Here is a 19,896-nt window from a genome sequence, read left to right on the forward strand (position 1 = left end):
GCTCACACTGTTTTGTCTCAATTGCGCAATTTAGCTTGTTGCAGTCGGCCTCTGCTTCTTGCCTGGTAACATTTGACTCCTCCTCCTAAACATAGATTTGCACTCACACTACGCCAGCGCAACTTCAGCAAAGCAGCCCACTCCCTGCATCTGCTCTCCATCAGTGTGGTATGTGCTAGAGAGCCTTTGATCCCCACCGCCCCCCAAATCTACTGTGTGTGTGTGTGTGTGTGCACGCGGGAGGGTGAGTCAGAGAGACATAGAAAAGACTGTAGTGCTCTTTTACACAGACAATGCCCAGTGGATGAAAGCAAGCGGAAAGAGACAGTGACACAAAAGAGCAGTAAACATTCATTATCCCCACAGCTCTAAGGCCGGCCCCCAGGCCTGCAGTTAAAGGCCTAATGCAGCCTGAGCCTTGAGCACAACTGCTGAAGAAGCTGAAGTTCACTCCACTGTACTATTAATGGACAAGTATGTGCAGCTATGAACAGAACCAACAAATGCCTTCTTGGATTAATCTGACTTGTACTGCCTACCATTTGAAAAACACAGCAATGTTGTTTCTCTTTCTACTGCAAGGCTTTAGTTTTAGTGCAAAAGGGTGGGAAGGCAAAAATCTTCACGGGCCCCAGTGACCCCCCACTACCTTTTGTTTTTGTGTCAAGTGTTATTGCACTTTGAAACTGAACACCAGTTCAAACAGGAGGCCATAATTGCAGAGGCAATAGGAGCACTGCAGGGGCCTGGAGCAGTAGGGGCACCTCCAGCAAGGGGAGATTCTTGTGAAAACAAGACAGAGGCAGTAAAATGTTGATGAGACTGCCAGACAAAAGTGGAGAAGTGGCACATTCATCAGAAAGGCGTGAGAACAACTGGACATGTGGGATGGTGAAAGAGGTGACATTGGAGATTGAGAAGTTCTTGACATCCTCACATGAGGTGTGGACATTTGGTTAGAGTCTGTGAGGCATTCTCAGAGGGAGCAATTAAGCAAATGACCAGGCTTTGGTGGTATTATTAGACTGTTTGCATCTTCTCACGTGGAGCCAGGTGACTTACAAGATATTACAGAAATAATTAGCAAAGACCTGTAGGCCTGTTGAAAACCAAAGGCAAGATGAAAATAGGAAACTAGACAACAAAATGAAATGATCAACCGTAATGTTATAATAAAACTTCAGTGCATGCAGATAAATAGTTAAGTAGTTTGGTTAAATCATCCATCTCAGTCATAATCAAATAAAGTTCTTAAAAGGGCCCAAGGGTCAGCAATAAAATCAGTCAATCTAATTTAATCTTCCTTTCATTTTCTTATCTCAGTCAGGAAATGTACTAATGCAACTCTTTTGCTGCCCCACCTTCCATTAGCTCACCTCGGCATGAGTAATGTTACACAAAGTAGTCATATGTTACGAACTTATACGACCATTTTTACATTTTTGATGCAAAGAAGTGAGCCCCATGTAGCAAATACTCACCAAATGCTATGACAAAAGAATGTGTAAAATCCATACACTGGTTAGGTGTGGGACACTGGAAACTTCGCAAACATATCAGGAAAAGTATGATCCCTTTAAGAATTCCCAGATTGTACTCTTTGTTTACATAACACAGGATGTGATCCATGAACCATGCGAGGGTGGGCGAAGTTGGCAGTTTTACTCCAAGTACAATAAGGTTGTTTATCTAAGAATAAATTAAACAAAAGATGCCTTTTAGTTGTACAATGTATATGTTTAAACATGTGTTTAAGGCACATTGAGGTTAAAACGCTAGTTTAAAGACAGCCTTAGTATTCATCCCCCCCTACACAAAGTAAAGAACAAGGGAATGGTACAGTCCGGCCCTGCTGCTCGCTGTTTTTGTATCTGCTTCAGAGCGGATTCAACCGCCAAGTAAGTTACATTTTGCTATGTCACGGTAAAGAAGTTTCAGACCAGTTTATTTATAGAAAACGGGATTAGTGTGGGCACAGAGACATATGCCGCTGGATCTATGATCTGAAATGAGAGCCTTTCGTGTGTTTTGAAGGCAGTTCCTGGTTATTTTTGAGCTGCTGTTATTACTGTATAGCTAACGTTACACAGTGAAGCCTCATGTTTTCGTCAAGCCAAGAGGAGCACTGCGCCCCGTCCAAAGACCCGGTGAAATACGGGGAGCTGGTGGTGTTGGGGTAAGTTTAACCTTGCTTGGCTATGATTTTGGATATTTATAGTTTATTTGCAGTTCTACGTTAACGTAAAAGCGAGTGTTTATCTTGAGAAAGTTTCTCAAGAGCCACTCACATAGCTAACTCAGCGACGTGACTCTACGTCAGCTAAGTGTTAAGAATAAATAAGATGTGGACCTTTGTGAACGGTATTTCCAACAAGGGCTAAGACCGACTTTTTCTCAGTTAACTCCAGAAAGAGCCAGGAAACGTCAAGCCCTGTTGAGATTCACGCGCTCACGTTACTCCACTAATCAGACACGTGCGCGTTCAGATATGTGTACATTTATAGTTTTGCTGAGATTATGGCGGTGTTTTATTGCCTGGTAACCGGGAAATAATAATAATAATCTTGCTTCATTTGTACCAACCGATGCCCACAAAATAAATACAAGCAGGACAACTTGAGAAACTCGGGTGAAATGAATCACACACTTAGTAGCTCTGAGCAGGGCGCTCCTTCCTACCTTAAAGTCGGATTCATGGGGGTTTAGGAATTCGGAAGTGGTGATGGTCCCCTCCCCCAGTCCCCATGGTTCTTCCTATTTCCAACACTATCTCAAGCTAACACCGCAAAACTTTACACATCTGTAGAGACGCTCACGTGCACTACAAGGCCACTGTTTGTGTTTCCAATATGCAAAAGTGGCCTACAGATTGTTTAGTTTTTTTTACACACTCCAGTATCGGCTGTTCACATGTCCAGGTAGATGACCAAACTGTGACTAGGCTTTTAGGCCACCAAAGAACAACATGAGTTTTAAACGTGAGGATGTGGATCAAATCCTTTATCACGATATATGAAGCCGGATATCGCGATAGAACGCATTTGTGGAAAAAATAAAGAAACTGCTGGCTACAACAAATATAGGTAGCCTACTTAAGCACATTGCAGCAAAAGTAATCACAGTATTGCCATTAAACAATCCAGCTAATTCATTCAAAATATTTCCAACAATCGCATGACACAAGCCGTGATAAAAGAGGGAAGACTTTCTTTCTTTCATATCATCTTTCGCAACATGTTTTACATTGCGCTACAGCATCCTTTATCAGTGATCCTGAGTTTCTTTCATTGACTTTTAAGTCAGAGATCCTTCTTTGTAAGGTAGTTGTGACCATAAGCAATGGTGGATAATTATGTCTTTGTTTATATCTGTAACTTTGACAGTATTTTCTGTCACAGATTCGAGCATTTGAAATATCTTTAGAATATTGGTGCTTTAATTTCTAAATTTCTAATTCGGGTAGTTAGCCTAATTTACGATACCATTTTGGTACCAAACAATGGGCCTCATTCACTAATATCTGCGCAGAAATGTTCTTGCTCTCCGCAAAAAATAAGTACTTGCGCAAAATCACCGTCAGATTTATGACACGTGCGTACCGGCCAATTTTGTTCTCACCACCGTGCGTATGTTAGTAAATCAGAACCATTCTAAATTGACAGGCGCGTGTCCCCAATGTGCAATCAGCATACTGCCACGCCTCTATTTCTCTATATAAGGACATCTGTTTGGTGCCGCATGAAGAGAGCGGTGTTACGGAGAAGCTGAAAGAACATGAAAGATGGCCTCAAAAGGAAAAAATAAAAATTTCACATCAGCAGAAATAGAAGTAATTGCAACAAAAGTGTTGCATTTCAATATGAACATTTTCATATGGTCTACTCTATTGTAAACTTAATAAACTAACTCAACTGCTATAATTGAAGTTTTAATTATATGACAATAAATTATGAGGATGACACGGCATTTACGTTTGGTCCATACATTAGTAAATTCTATTATTGTTGTCTATTAAAGCCTTTTTTTTAAATAAATGAAGTTTTAATATAGTATGCATTTAGTTAAAAGGGTGTGTGTTCACATTTCCTAGGACATTTCTTTCATCATTTGTGCGTACGCATGGTCTGAGGGAGTTCTACATTTGTTCGCAGAGTGCGAAGAAATTTAGATAAGCGCGTCAAACGTGCTTACGCACAGTTCAAGCACAGATTCGTGCGTACACACTGTTCGTAAATGAGGCCCAATGTGACCAAAACGTCAAGTAGGGCTGCAATTGATTGTTGTATTTTTCATAATTGATCAAACTTCAAATAAGTATTTGATTCATCCTGTGAAAATTGTGAAAAGTGCTTGTCACAATTTCCTGACGGTCAGAAGGACGTCTTCAATCTATAGTTTAATCTGACCAACTGTGAAAAATCAAAGGATGTTCGGTTTGCAATGAAATGTAACAAAGAGAAAGCTTGACACTTCAGAGCTGAACCAAAGATAGTTTTGACTAGAAATAATGACTTTAACCATTATTTTGATGATCAAAACAGTTATTATTGGATGTTTTTGTCTATCAACTTATCACAAATAAAAATGAGTTGGTCCTGATGAAAAATGTCTTTATAAAGCGAACAACATTCGAGTACTTTTGCTCCTTCTGTAAAGGTGAAAAAGGGTAGGGTTGTAGTGATGAAAAAACCTTCCCACAAGGTCTGAATAATTTTGGCATTGATGCTAAAATCATATTGGCACAAGTATTGCAACATTTCAAACAATACCAGCATTAATCTGTTAATGTAATGGCAGTTATAGTTGCGTTAGTATACGTGTCTCATCCTGCCAGTGAGTAAAACCTGGTCTCTTTGTTTATGTCAGAACTATTTCAAAAGCACTGCTTTGTTTTTTCAGATGAAACTGCAGCCGGTTATTACTCCAAACAACCATGTTTATATCTATAAAGGGCAAAAGCTTGGACAGATGATGGAAAACACCTGCTGTGTCATCACTGATTGGCCAGCACTGCAGCTCACATGGAAGTTATTAAAGCTTAAAGTGAACATTTGGAGGTGTTTGTGCGGTGGGAGTTACATATATGGAGTGTGGTTTTGTCCCTTGCCCTCCACCCATCGACTCGCAGCCATACTGCTTATTATACGGGACAAAAAGTGCTGACTGCTCATTACCCCGGGCTCTACATGTGGCGCGTTTGAAGCTGACACTTTTGTTCTCCCTCCTGACATAAAGACACATATTTGAATCAGATGTGACGGGTGTATAATCACTACCATGACATCACATCCCATTGATAAAACTGATGGTAGACAAGATAGCTGACAGCACGGAACAAAGCTTGTTTGAGCAGCAGTTCCCTCAGTGGTTTGTTGTCATGACCGGGGTGGCTCTTATTACTTGCATGGCTGCCCCCTCGTCTCTGCCCTGGGTGTGTTGGCTTGGTGCTGGTCAGTGAAGGGAAGGGAGGGGAGGAGGGAGGGAGGGGTGGGCTGCGTGGGGATCCTGGAAATGAAAGGATGGATTGATCAGGACTCAGCCTTTGCCTCTCCTCAGCTTCCTCTGTCCATTGTGGCTCGGAGACTGGGCCTATTGATTGAACTTTGTACATTTCTCTCTTAAGAACGGCTCGGTGAAGGAAGTGTACAAATCAACTTGGGGGACATCTTTAGTACAAACTGACACTGATTGTTGAGACGTGGGGACCTTTTTAAAATTTAAAATCCCTGAAGAAAAATGTAAAAAAAAAATCAGTGTTTTTCCATCAATATTGGGAATATTTTAAGGTTGCACAAGTTTCAGATGATTACTCGCTATCTGCCAATACTCAAATCTAGGTCTAGGAGAAAATGGCAGTGAAACATCTCTTGAAAAATTGCCCTTTTGCCATCTTCAAGTCAACAGCAAGGTCAGAGTGAAGGCGAAGCTGGTGCTGACTCATTGTCTTGTGTAAGGTTACATTAGTCAGACTGATACTCGGAGCTATGGCAGCTCCATTCTGAGTCAGCTGACTGATGCCTGCCCTGCATGTACTGATACAGTGAATCCAGCATCATCTAACCTCTTCGCCATCCTCCGTGACCCCTTCAAGTCCTCCCTGCCTCTGCATCATGCTAATAATGGGAATAACAACTCAGCACATCTACCTCCTCATTCTGAAAAACACTAGCCTCTCGTGTTAGCAGAAGAGGTAGGAGGTGCTGTTGGCTGCTTAGCGCAGCCCTGGAGGATAGGTGATACGCCGCAGTCTTATAATCCCTGCTCGTACGTATTGGAAGGTAAATCCGCCTTCTGTCTGGCACAGGTCAAAAGGGAAAGTGATCACAATTAGTCGGAGCGCAGCTTTAGAGAGGCTGTCCTGGCTAATGTGACGGTGGCAGTTCCTCGCTGACAGGATATTGTTCCTCAGTGTAATGATGGATAATAGACGGCGTGTGTGCCTGTTATATAAAAGCAAAGGTTAAATTCTGAAGGTAGAATGCTTCATTGGGAAATGCTGAGCTGCATTTCATCTTTTTATTTCTATCACAAAATAGAAATGTGAAGCGTATATAGGCCTAGCTGCTCTTAATTTAGGTGTGGAGTTTCTAGGACAGATGAAACTGGAGTATGGAGTCAGAACAGAGTTAAATTAGCTCCAAACATGAGATTATTAATGAGAAATATCAGCAGTATTTCTATCGGATGTGGATCTTCTTTAGGATCCCGACCACAATCAATGTGTTTATAATCTGTGATTGATAAACCTGCTGAGGAGCAAATTAAATAGTGTTTTGTCTATAACCATCTTCCTCCTGCTGTCAGTGCATTAGTTGTAGTTTTGTCCATCCAGAGCCTCTCTCGCTCTCTGTGGGTGGCTTGTCCTACAGGCCAGCTTTGTGCACTCTGCCGACTGAGACCATGTGTTTCCATGCCTGGTCGGCTGTGTGGAGACATGGGACAGGTGGAGTAGCTTTGGTGGGAGGTAGGGAGGAGCCTCTTGTTGCCACTGTTGCATTTGCGTTGCAGCGAAGAAGAAGAAGAGGAGGAGGATTGTCAGATTATGAAGCGGTTTGTGGTGCTTGTGGTGATGTGCATAGTTATGCAAACGTGGGCCTTTTGATAGAGATATTTCCGTTGTGCGAAGTGCCTGCTCAGCACACCGTGGTAACATGCGAGCGCGCGACAGAAGGTCGGTGTGTTGGATGGGAGGCGGGCATGGGGTGTCCCAGCTGTAGGAACCAGCTGGTGGGTGGGGAGAGGGCGAGTGCTACCGGAAGGGAAGGGGCTTCTTCATTCACAAGGAACTGCCTAGTAGACTGAAGGACCAAGAGAATGATCATAGATTAGATGTTAGAGCTTTCCAGATTGTTGTACATAATTCAGCCATGAGCGAAGAGCATGTTTCAGTCATGTGATCGAGCTCCCCACCCACACTTTGAGTCCCCGAAGTGACAGCAAACCTGACGTGCATCTTAAAAAACCTGCTCCTGCCGAGGACACGGAGCAAAAGAACAGCTGCAGTTTACACAGAGTTGGCTCGCTGAAATCACAAGTACCCGAGTGCATTATGTAATGAGAGACATTATCCAAGGTAACGCGTACATGGCTAATAGTGTGCATTAGATTGCCAGTGATGTAATGCCATGGCAAAGCTCCTTTCCAAAAAGCACGAGTGTTTCTAATTCCCCATCTTTACTTGTTATGCGATTAAAGGAATTCGACTGTAAATCTCATCAGACACATCTTTGTGCTGCTTGTGTTTTCATCAAATATTTAACTGTGATTCTGCTGTTTCTCCTCTGTGACAGGTACAATGGCTCTCTGCCCAACGGAGATCGGGGGAGAAGGAAAAGCAGATTTGCGCTATACAGGAGGACCAAAGCCAACGGTGTTAAACCAAGCACTGTGCACATCCTCAACACACCCCAGGCAAGCAAGGTAATGCAAATACAATGTGCAGAAGTATGTGGATGGGTAACTCCGGTTTTGTCAAGATACTAAGGCAGATTTGAATTCATGAGGGGATTGAACTCGGCAGATTAGTGGAAGGGAAATCAAGTGGTTTTTCAGTAGCGTTTGAAACGTGCAGCAAACTCCTTTACATTGTCGTCGGCCGGCCCTGATGTTGACATTTCCACTACAATAACTGTAGTTCCTAGCCGGGCCTCTGCACTTTTCTTTGCACAGGAGTGCCTGCCAGAAACTGCCCCTTCGAGTATAACATGTCTGCCTTCCTGCATTCCTGCCTTTGGTTCCCATGCAAAACTGCTAAACAAGCTAAAGGACCTGCTTACCTCTGCAGCTCTGTGAGGCCAACGTTTAAGACTTTTGTTGTGGGCTCAGCTCGCTCAGGCCAAAGGGGCCTCTGGTTCAGGTTACTTTTACCTTGTGGAACTCGAATCTGCAACAAAGAGATTTGGCATCGTTCTAGTTTGTCCTTGAAACATGGCGAAATGTTTCCGTGATTCACACTACAGTTGCCCTTTTTTTACTCCACGGTTCAACTAAACAAAGAGTGCTCTCTTTTTAGTCACAGGCTACTTCAGAGATGGGAAGTGTTGTTGTTAGCCTCTTCCCCTTTCCCCTCTCTTCCTCTCTGCCATCCTCTTACCAGGCCTGGGATTAGCAGGGTGAACTGAGGAGGAAGTTGTTGCAGTTGCCTGACTCTGCGATCCCAGCTGTACACAAAGTCAAAAATAGCCTTAAAGACAAGCAGTGTGGTGATCTTGATTTGAGAGGAGTGTTCTTTATAAGTGAACCGAGCCATCTCCCCCCCTTTTTCCTATTATTTTCTTTTCTACCGCGCTCCCCCCCCGACCTGCTCCGGCTCCCTCACAGCGCAGCAGTGTCGTACGAAATGAACTGAGACTGCTCTGTGGCTCTGACGCTGAGAGGGAACGCTCACGTGTCCGTGCACACTCTGGTGATCATGACAGATAACGTGGAGCTCCCATGATGCTGCTTGCTTGCCTTCTATTCAAATGGTGTCCCGGCTTGATCTCAATCACTGCGTTTGTTCGTGTGCGATTGTTTTGCGCTGACCTTCCTCTTGGGGGGTGGGGAGGGGGGGGTCACATGGCTGAGGCTTTATTTTTATTTTCACTCAGCTGAGAGGAGGGGTGTGTGACATTTTGGGGGGTGTGGCGTTGCTCTTTATAAAAATAAACGTTTCTGTTTTGGAGTGTGTGTGTGTGTGTGTGTGTGTGTGTGTGTGTACTTCAGCCACGGAACAGGTGGAGCACCATTTGTTTGTAGCGGCGCAGTCGAGACAAGACTGCATGTGATGATGACATTTGTCCCCGTCTGTCTCGTAGGTTACAGCAGAGTGTGGCAGTGCTGATGACCCACTTTCTCTCCCCCTCTTGCACGTGACAAAGAGAGAGGAGGGAGGGTGTGTGTGGGGGGGGGCATGTTTGGGAAATGGAATTCGCAGATTAGAGCCGGATGATAGTGGCATGTGGTAAAGTGTTGATGGGAGCCGGGCCTGACTGGCTTTAACTCTCCCTCCGTCACCGCGCTGACTGAGGCAGTTCAGCTGGTGGGCGAGCTCGTGTTAACTGAGGCCAGCGGGCAATTTATGGTCACTGTCATGGGAGTGTGACTTTGCACGCTGCTCCTCCACTGCAAATTCCTGCTTCAGATCTTCTTAGGTAATAAATGAAGGAATATTCTTGCTTAAATGTCAGTAAAAAAACATTGTAAATAATGCAGTTCAAATACGGACAGATCTCTTCCATCTTTTAACGGCTGAAATTAAACTCAGCAGCAGTGTAATATTTGCATACAGCACAAGGTATTAAACAATGAAACACTCATGTGTACCTTAAAAAGCTAAAATATGTTTTTGTTGTTTTTAATATTGCGTCACAATGTTTTGCATGTTTCTAACGATGTGTTTGATGTATTTCAGGCTGTGAACTGTAAAGGCCAACACAGCATCTCCTACACGCTGTCCAGGAACCAGACGGTGGTGGTGGAGTACTGCCATGATAAAGACACGGACATGTTTCAGGTAAAAACTCAATGACACTTTGTGCCGATGGGAACTTATGCGCAGTGCAACTATTATTTGTTAACCATTCATTAGGGCTGCACGAGATATCGTTTAGGCATTGCGATGTGTGCATTTGCGGGATGAGCGATGGTGACGCAAATTAACTGCAACACGCCAAGCTGCTTCTATTTTGTTGCTCGATGCAAAACGATTCGCTTGGTTCGTTTTTACTTCACTTATCTACAACAAAATCTGTCTGATATAACATTAGTGCAGCACAGAGCGAACCGACCGCTGAGCTGCAGAGTCTGCGTGTCACCTGCCTGTAAAATGTAAACAAGCATGCGACGCTGCTGCCGTCACAGATCGTGTTAGCGGGATGTTCGAGGCAGGATTCTTTTCAGTGTGTGTATTGCCGTTATCTGCGGCACCTCGTCCCGTTGCTTGTTAAAGCTGTAGCCACATAAACGGGCTGGTAACAAACCAGATTCGTTACCAGCCCCCTGATGTGCTAACAGGAAGTAGGAGACGGTGAGCTTCTGTTTCCAAAAGTTACTGTCACAGGGCTGATCAGGCTGATTAAACATACATTTGAACATCGTTAGATGACATAGTGTGTAAGTAACGAAACTGCAGCCCATAAGTTATTTTATAAAGAAACGTGGCGCTCCACCTGAACTATCTGGACTTTTTCATAAGGGTAAAGTAGGAGGAGGGTTTTGTTTTATTAGAGGAAAATAGACTTAAAAGTGTTAAATAATTAAAATATGATTGTTAATTGTATATATCAATAAAAATGCATTTATCTGGTATAATTTCCTGTATTTTTTTATATAGCAATAAGTAGCAGTTCCCCACATCCTGCAGCCCTACCATTCATTACTATTTCATAGCGCCCAAGCGGACGTATGTTGCTTTTACTGTTTGCTTTTTACAGCTCTAACAGACACATATACATACTATATGTCCTAATACTTTATATACTGAAGAGAAGCATCTTGATTATGTAACAAGCAAATGATTGGCTTTTTGACCTGACTGGACAGTATAGGGATTTTCAAAATAATGCTTCCTTTGTCAGTGCTTCTGGTTTAAATGTCTGAGGATTATTTGCAGCTCTGCCTGCAAATTCTGTGTTTTGTTTTGTTTTTCACCTTACACTCTAACACTGAACTGAACACAACAAAAGCAGAAAGAGGGAAACAAAAAAAAATAGGATGTTAAGACCGTTTGAGATGGAGGAAATGAAAGAGGGAAATGTTTAGTTTGTTCAGCTTGAGAACTGTTTGACATTTTTCAGGGTTCAACGCTGTGGTCGGATTCAGGATAAGTCAGAAATGTTATTATTTATTCTAAATGATAGAGAGATGCAGTGTATAACAGAATGCTGCTGTATGAAACTAGAGGCACATTATCTCAGCATCTTTACCACAAATACACACACACACTCTGCTAAATGTCAAACAGCCACAAACTGGTAAACATCTGAACTGCTGGGAAGCAGAACAGTCAAAAGTTCAAATGTCTGCAGGGAATTAAAAAGTGCCAGCGTATTGTCAATACATCACAAGAAGCTGTTTAGTAATGTAGCGCCATATTGATTAATGACTGTGTTTTGTAGATTGGGCGTTCCACTGAGAGTCCCATAGACTTTGTGGTGACTGACACAATAGCGGGAGGTCAGGACGGAGAGGAGACTCCCATCACGCAGAGCACCATCTCCCGTTTCGCCTGCAGAGTGGTCTGTGAACGCAACCCGCCCTTCACTGCTCGCATCTACGCAGCTGGTTTTGATTCCTCCAAAAACATCTTCCTCGGGGTAATTACTATTTTGAGTACCATGAACGATAAACTGTATCTCTCTTTACGCTGCCGTTTCAGACAAGATGTCCAGTTTGTGCCTTTAAATCTAAGGTCTGACCAGATAAACAAATGCAGTTTCTTTCATCTGCAGTTTTGTGTACAAGGTCAGTTTGCATTATCATCAATGCTCTATCTCGCCGACAGGAAAAAGCTGCAAAATGGAAGAACCCTGATGGTCACATGGACGGACTGACAACCAATGGCGTGCTGGTGATGCACCCTAGAGGCGGCTTCACAGAAGAGTCAAAGCCTGGTGTCTGGAGAGAGATCTCTGTTTGTGGGGACGTTTACACGCTGAGAGAAACACGCTCTGCACAGACCCCGGGCAAACTGGTCAGTAGCTTCACACAACTGGGAGTAAGCAGATGTTCCCCACCTCACAAATGGGACACGGAAACTGAATGCGTGTCTGCTCCTCTGCAGGTGGAGATTGAGAGCAACATACTGCAGGACGGCTCCCTGGTGGATCTATGTGGAGCTACTTTGCTGTGGCGCACTGCAGAAGGCCTCTTCCACACTCCCACGCAGAAGCACCTGGAGGCTCTCAGACAGGAGATCAATGCAGCGCGGCCGCAGTGCCCCGTCGGTCTCAACACTCTCGCCTTCCCCAGCATGCAACGCAGCCGTGCCCTCTCCTCCCTGGAGGATAAACAGCCCTGGGTCTACTTGGCCTGCGGCCACGTACACGGATACCACAACTGGGGCCACCGCTCAGAGCAGGAGCCCAACACCCTACGAGAGTGCCCCATGTGCCGGGTGGTCGGGCCCTACGTTCCGCTTTGGCTGGGATGTGAGCCGGCCTTCTACGTGGACACAGGCGCACCCACGCACGCCTTTGTGCCATGCGGACACGTGTGTTCAGAGAAGTCAGTGAAGTACTGGGCGGAGATCCCTCTGCCCCACGGCACCCACGCCTTCCACGCCGCTTGCCCCTTCTGTGCCACCCAGCTCAGTCTCTCTCAGGGCTGCTCCAAGCTGATCTTCCAGGGCCCGGTGGACTGAGCCGAAGGCTCCGGCTCCGGCAGAGAAGATGAGACAGGAATGCAAACATGCTGTGAAACTGTTCAGATTATTTTGTGCTTTCTTTTGTTCATGTAAGCCAGCTGTGGAACCGAGTAAGTTCTGTGGATTCTGCACAAACACAGAGTCATTCAGGTTGTTTTCGAGGCCTTCTGGATGGCCTTGTTTGGATACAGAGATGTGGAGCACACTGAACCACAGACGCCTGGCTCCTCTGGAATGAAATACTGTTTCAGCTGTCTGCCGCTTTAAACAAGACTCCAGTGCTGGGATGTTTTCAACTACAATGGCTGCTGGGATTGCATCAGAAGGCCGCAGAGTTAAAGAAGAAGGAATTATTTGATTTCACTCCTGAATCAGACTGAAGCAGGAAACAGTGAGCAGGTTTTGTCGTGTCTTTTGGGAATGAAAAAGGGGTGGAGGGTTTATAGCTCAGTTCCTTTACAGAGCCAGACAGCTGGACTGTTGGCTGCGAGAAAGGCCAGGAGAAACTCGGGTTCTTAGTGTTTCCTTTTGCCCCTCTCGGCCCTGAACCCCTGATGTCATCTTGATCATGCAGCTCACCGGATTTGGCTTCCAACAAACTTCGAGGAGGGGAAAAGACTTTTTGTGTATAGAGATATAATCCAGTGCCTCAAATCCCATCAAAGTGTGGGAATATTTTTCTTAAGTGAGATATTTTGTCGAAGGCAAAGGGAGAGATAGTTTCGCATCCACACGACACAGAGAACATGACGACCCACACAGATTCTTCTTCACGTTTTTATCCGACTGAAGACGTATTTTACTACACTGAGGCCCTTGTACTGTTTTGTAATGCAAATGTTAATATATTTTTCTCCTGCATAAATAATGTGTGTGAGAATGTTAGCGAGTGTGTGCATTAATGTGTGTGAGTGTGTGTGTGTGTGTGTGTGTGTGGGTTGGACTGTGTGGGTGCCCTCGGGCTTTGTTTAAATCGCCCTGCATCATTTCACCCCAATCCCCTTTTTATGATCTCACCCACCACCCAAAAACACGCTACCAGAGAGAACACAGGAATCAAAGCGACCTGGCAGGGTTTGACAATGAATGTACTGATACACACGGCTCTCCTCACTGGTGGTGCTTCAATAATGCTTTCTCAATGGCTGTGCTGTTATGGGGATATTCGCAGTGAAAGAACACATTGAAACTATGCTACCGTGTGAGTCCACCACAACTGCGTGCTAGCTCGCTGGCTAGCCGCGTCCCTGCCCATCACACATGTACTGTGATCAATCTGCACTGTTGTTAGCTTTATCCCACGCTGGGTCTGATCCAATGATTTCTACGCTGTCAAACCTGGGCACAGTCTCAGCAGCATCCAGAGATTATACCAAATATAAGGAGGAGCTGTTTCCTCTCCACACGCGAGATGCAACGTCCACTTTCTCCGATCCAAAGTGTTTCTGTAAACAATCCTAAACCCAAACCGCTGTTACAGGGGGGAATGTGGACAGCTCTGGATTACAGCAGAGGCTGTTTGCAACCAGCTGCACGGGAATAATGATATTATCGCACACCATGCCAAATTTAGTGCGTTCTATTGTGTGCGGATGAGTCAAGTTGTCCAGAACAAAGCGGCAGATGAAATGAAACTAAAAAATCTGGGACGAATCTGTGCATTCTTCTGCGATGCTAGCTTAGCAGACTGTGCCCATATGTAGTTGAAGGCATGAATTCTGCCTCTAGCTTATCAAAAATTATACTGAGCATTAAAATTATGAGATGTTTTAGAGTATTGTTAATATTATTGCATTCAAATTTTCTTCCAGGTTGCATTAAAATGAGTCGATTCAGAGGTGAGGGGCAAATTCACCTTGATACAGGGCTCCTTGACTGCTCAAGGATTTTTCCATTTCAGCTCCTTTCCTTAGAGAAACATACCGATCATTCTTAAAGGCATCAGCAGCATTACGCTTCACTCACACCACAGAGCAATTCTGAATGGCTTGTTTTCTTCTCATTTTATGTAACTGCCGAGCAGGGTCGAGTACTAAGCCACATACTGTACAGTAGCATTCCTCTCCAACACTTTGAGCTCAAACACTGTGCCCGTTTGCTTCAGACCGTGTTCTGTAACAGCTGCAGAGTAGCTGCCTCAAACATTCCTCCTCGGTAAACATGGGTGGGGCCCTCAGTTCACCCAAGGGCTTGTTCTATGATTTTTGTCTCCTACAGGAACTCTGTACACAAGCCATAGAACGCACTGATGCTCCCAATGCCTCCTTTGCAAAGAATAAAATATTTTTTAAAAGTAGCCTGAAGCGAGTTTGTTGTCTCTCTGATTTCTTTAAATCTGACACTCGTGTTAAGTTTTATACTCACAGGTAAGACTGCGATAAGGATAATTTGTCCCATTTGTGCAGCTTCTGCCTTTGAACTCCAGATGTCTCAGCTGTGTACACACAACATAGCAGTAATGTTTGATTATAGTTACATATGTGTTTCATCATTCCTCTGTATGAGCATTTCCCTGCTATCTCGACCCCGGCTTTTGATAGCTCTATCAAACACACTTTTTTTTTAAGATAAGAGACACATTTTTCTTGAAGTCTGTTTTACATTCATTTTATGTTGCGTCTTATCAGCCACATCTTAATATTTACCATAGAAAAAGCCTCCACGGGCCACATCCTCTTCCGTTCAGTGCTGGGTGTAGTTCCCACCTGAAGCCACAAGAGGGCACTGTTTCCTCAACAATAGAGCTGTTGGCTCTAAGCCCACACACCACAGCGCCTGCAGCATCCAATAGCCTAAAACACATTAAAGAAATGGAAGTGTGATGTTTATTATGAGAAAGACTCCGTATTAATACATCACACACGCATTTGAAACAAGAGAAATTGAATTAAGTAAATTGGCATGCCCGTAGATGCCTGAAAATCCTCTATATGTGCAATTACGCTACAAGATGAGATGTATGTTTGCTTTATATTTAAATTTGGGAATTTACTGATTAATCTGTAACATCCATATGTGTTTACTTTTGCATTCCTGCTAGTTAATTATTCAGCCTTTAGATTTATTTCAGATTTAAATCCCGGCATCAGACGTGGCTGACAAACAGGCAAAGTTGTGAGCAATTTTTAGCTTTTATTTTTATGTGCGTGCAAAAAATATTGTACGATGCTGACGATGATGACATTTTCCATCACTCGCATGTGACTTCCTCTCCTCTATAATAAGGGCACATGAAAGGGATTTAAATACATAACATGTCAGTTAGGCGTTCGGAGAGGAAAAGGAGCCGTGGGATGCCTCGCTTCCTAATTAACATTTCTGCAGTAGATGTGAGATGGGTTCATACGTCTGCACACTTGCCTGTTTTTCTGAATGACAGAAGAGACACTGAAGGTGACAGCATGCTAATTTTGAGATCACTCGGTGGCTCCCCTGCCTTAAGCAGGGCAGGGTTATGCAAATAAAGTGGAATGATACAATATTTTTCTCTTGAACCAGCTTCCTGGATGAAGAAGTGAGGTTCACGTGCAAAATTGACGCAGGTCTTTATGAAAGATTGACAGAAAACTTAGTGCTTCCATTATTACCTTTGGAACCCTAATTAACTTCTCTGACTCCTCACAGCCACACAGCTCCGTCTTACAGGATCATATTTCTCGGTTGCATTATAATGTACTAGAAAGTTCCTCCATGGAGGGCTAATACATATTTTATTGCCACACAGAGTGGCTGACCAACTAAAGGCCTATTCTGCAGGAGCAAAGCAATGCTACGAAGAACACAACATCCGTCGCTTTAAAACTCAACATCTTTTATCAGGATGGATTGGGGAAAAAGGTGCAGGAGACACATATGAAGAAAAAATTGCTTGCACATTAAGTGGTGGGAGAGATGGTTTGCCAAAGAACACAGTGAATAAACTCTTGATATTAAAGGGGGTACTTGAGCAATGTAGTATTGCGCTTCCATAAAGTTGGGGTGACTCACAGGAGACAGAACGCTGTCAGGGCTGAGATAACTTTTAGCCACTATAGAGTTTCATAATCTCCAAACACGCACTGAACGCATCATTAGGGTTATTTTTAAAAAAACACTTCCTCCTGAGCAACAGAAAACGTTTTACATAAAGTTGTTTTCAAGTGCTTTGCAGGTCTTCTTCAGAAGAGTCATTCTTGAAAATTGGTGGAGTGGCCCTTTAAGAAGTTATGTGTCTTTCACAAAATTAAAAGCAAAGAAATAGGGCAGCAGTGGTTTCGAGTATTGGTGATGTCTGGTCCATTCAAACACAGCTACAGTCTGCTCGATGAGTTAAAAAAAATCTGTTTGCATATACACACATAATGAAAAATAAATTATTTCCACATAACAGCAGACAAGCTCCAAGTCCTCAGTCCTAGTTCTGTGTTTCTGCCACAGGTGGCTGCAAACTGGGCACAAAGCTATCATCAGGACACCTTAACTAGCAAGTTTCATGCTGTGATATTTACCTCAATTACCCAGCATGCAACTGAGGCAAATTATATGCAGCTCATCATATGTAAATAAGAGATAGCGCACTTCTACTCGTGTCAATTAAGTAAGCGTACATACGACCCTCAGAAGCAAACACACAGGACACATTTGTCTCCCTGATATAGTAAACTTGGCAGCCATGTTTTTTTAACTCCTGGCAAACTGGAGTGCAACGGCACGGTGTCACATATTGGATGCTATTTCTGTCGAGTGGCGTATTTCTTTATTAACTGACTGATATTTTTCTGTAAATTGGGTTAACCTTTCATCGTCCACACCCAAGGTCAAACACTTCTGTCCTGCTCCAGCTTTCCGGAAGCATCGTAGGGGTAACGTTACACAATAGAAGCTGTATGCCGTGCAGTTGGAAGAGGATTATGATTACATCGGGCCTATTTACTATTTCATGTGGCTCTTGATGACACTTTGCACTCGGCCTACTCAGCTTATTACTTTCTCCATGAATAACAAATGAGCTGTCAAATAAAAGGCAAATAAACATGAGCTAAAGAGAAGCTGATAGAATTATTTTTAGTGGAACATATGAGGGGAAAAAAGGTTTGTAAAATCAAGCCTTATATTCACACATTAGGAGTGCACCTCTTTGAGCCTGAGATGCCCTCTTCCTCTCATACTGAGGCCCATGCTGCGTCTTGCCTACTCATCCAAACAAGGGGACAAATGACTTTAATTATGGAGTAATTGCAGAGTCTTGTGTTAATTAAATCTTTATCAGTTCAAGTAAGTGGATTTCTCCCACATGGAAACCATGCAGAGACGTGCTGTCTTGCCCCCCGCCTCCCTCCTTCCTTACTGCTCTGTCTAAATTTTCTGAGACCGTCTTTCATTCCCCGTCTCCCCCCCTCTCTCACCCCTGGGTGTCACACTGAAATGATTGGGATTAGAGTCACTCACAGAAGGGGCTTGTTCTACCAACTCTGTCAGTAGCCAGCTGTTTCCTTAAAAATACCATAACAAACATGATAGCTCCGCGCGAGGGGAGTGTCCTCCGCTGGAAAATGAGATACAAGATTTATCTCAGGTTCCTGGTGTTTGACAAAATTGAATCCTCTCATTTTAATTGCTCTCGACTAGGTGTGCTGCTCCAGGCGATGCAAACAGCAGCTCTGTATGTTGTCCCCTTGTTCTCTTCAGACTATTATGTTCCATTGTGCAAAATGCCGATTATGATTTTCTTTATCCTTGTCATCTATCTTATTTAGGATCATTTAGGTAGCCGCATGTTACAAAGGAACAGCGGTCGGCCCTGTTATTACGTGTGTTTGAGTCCCCTGCTTCCTGTAATGAGAACAGGATCACAGAGGAGAATTAATCTCTCTGAAGACTTGTTCTCTGGTTCAAGGCCTCGACACTTTATTGTGGAAAATGCAGGAAAATTGACGTGTTATGTTGATTTTTTAGTTGGCCCAGCATTTGATCTGAGGTTTGGAATAATAATACACTTGTCATGTGTCAGGCAACTTTAGTTTGACATTTTATGACTTGAAAAAGGAGGGGACATTTTTGCATTAGAGGGAGTAGGGTCTCTAGATCTGGTTAAGCTATGAACTAGTTGATAATAACTAACTACCTAACGCAATCATCTACTGCACATTTGTCATTAATACAAATAAAGCAAAATGTGCAGATGATTGCATGATTATTTTTCATGTGTTCTACATTATATTCCCCTTAAATCTGTGATTTAAATGCCTCTGATGCCGCCTCAACTACAGTATCGGGTATCAGTGAGTAGGCCTACGCCACTCAATGCACCGATATGATACCTTCGACCCAAAAAACTTGATCATCTCTTCATCTCAGAAGTAGGAGATAACACAGCTATAATATAATATCTTTTCTGGCCATAAGCAACTACTGTGTTAGAGCAGCGAAAAAGAGCCAGATTTCAGCAAAAGTATCATGCTAGCAGAGGGTGTAGCTTGTTACAAAGCTAACAAAATGTCTGCTATCAGTGTTTTCCATTCACAACTTTTAAGGCTGTTTTTAAAAAAGATATATTTTAGTTAAGGCAATAAAAGCTGGTTTAAACCACAAAATAATTCAGTTTCATGTTAAAAAATCATTCTTTCTCTGACTCTTTTATAGGACACAGGACGACAGGAGAGGCTGTGATCCGAGCTACGGCTAATGTTAGCTTAACTTATTTCTTGTTGCCTAGCTTGATTTTAGGTTAGGATTCCTTCAGTGTACTGAGCCAGGACATACACCAATTGTCAATGCTTTACTTAGTATATCATATGATGTGATAAAAACGTATATATATAAGATGTATATTTTATTTATGGCTCTGGTATCAGAGGGCTAAAGCAGCTAGTAGGCTACACAAGACTAGGTATCAGAATCACTAACAGGAAGGAAAAATGGTATCAGAACATCTCTAATATTTGTTATTGTTTCAGCCCAATGATTGTTTCAGCCAGGGAAAGTCAACTACGCAGTCCCACTTGCACAAAACCCAATACCACAGTTTATGACATTAACAGTATGACAATTTGGGCTTGTGGACACTCTCAGTG

The 19,896-nt window shown here is 43.4% G+C and overlaps 1 protein-coding gene across 2 annotated transcripts; it reads left to right on the plus strand.

Moving 5' to 3' along the window:
• The first annotated feature begins 1,894 nt into the window (after positions 1 to 1,894).
• peli2 (pellino E3 ubiquitin protein ligase family member 2) lies at positions 1,895 to 15,106 on the plus strand. 2 transcript variants are annotated; one of them, XM_069661520.1, is made up of 6 exons: positions 1,895 to 2,176; positions 7,791 to 7,920; positions 9,893 to 9,994; positions 11,598 to 11,795; positions 11,984 to 12,172; positions 12,263 to 15,106. In XM_069661520.1, exons 1-6 carry the CDS (start codon positions 2,100 to 2,102, stop codon positions 12,839 to 12,841), a joined length of 1,275 nt encoding a protein of 424 aa, XP_069517621.1. In that variant the 5' UTR covers positions 1,895 to 2,099; the 3' UTR covers positions 12,842 to 15,106. The 2 variants fall into 2 exon arrangements, with proteins under 2 accessions (XP_069517621.1, XP_069517620.1); XM_069661519.1 differs by having other exon boundaries at positions 11,984 to 15,106.
• The last annotated feature ends 4,790 nt before the right edge of the window (positions 15,107 to 19,896 follow it).

Source organism: Semicossyphus pulcher, unplaced genomic scaffold, assembly GCF_022749685.1.
Source record: "Semicossyphus pulcher isolate SPU_LCO1_2020_fin unplaced genomic scaffold, fSemPul1.0.p SCAF_14, whole genome shotgun sequence".
Classification (NCBI taxonomy): domain Eukaryota; kingdom Metazoa; phylum Chordata; class Actinopteri; order Labriformes; family Labridae; genus Semicossyphus; species Semicossyphus pulcher.

Excerpts from the sequence above, each read along its gene's own strand:
- peli2 (XM_069661519.1), top strand. The coding sequence starts at position 2,100 with ATGTTTTCGTCAAGCCAAGAGGAGCACTGCGCCCCGTCCAAAGACCCG. Across the intron at positions 9,995-11,597 it reads AAGACACGGACATGTTTCAG|ATTGGGCGTTCCACTGAGAG; the intron begins GTAAAAACTCAA and ends TGTGTTTTGTAG. Across the intron at positions 11,796-11,983 it reads CCAAAAACATCTTCCTCGGG|GAAAAAGCTGCAAAATGGAA; the intron begins GTAATTACTATT and ends TCTCGCCGACAG.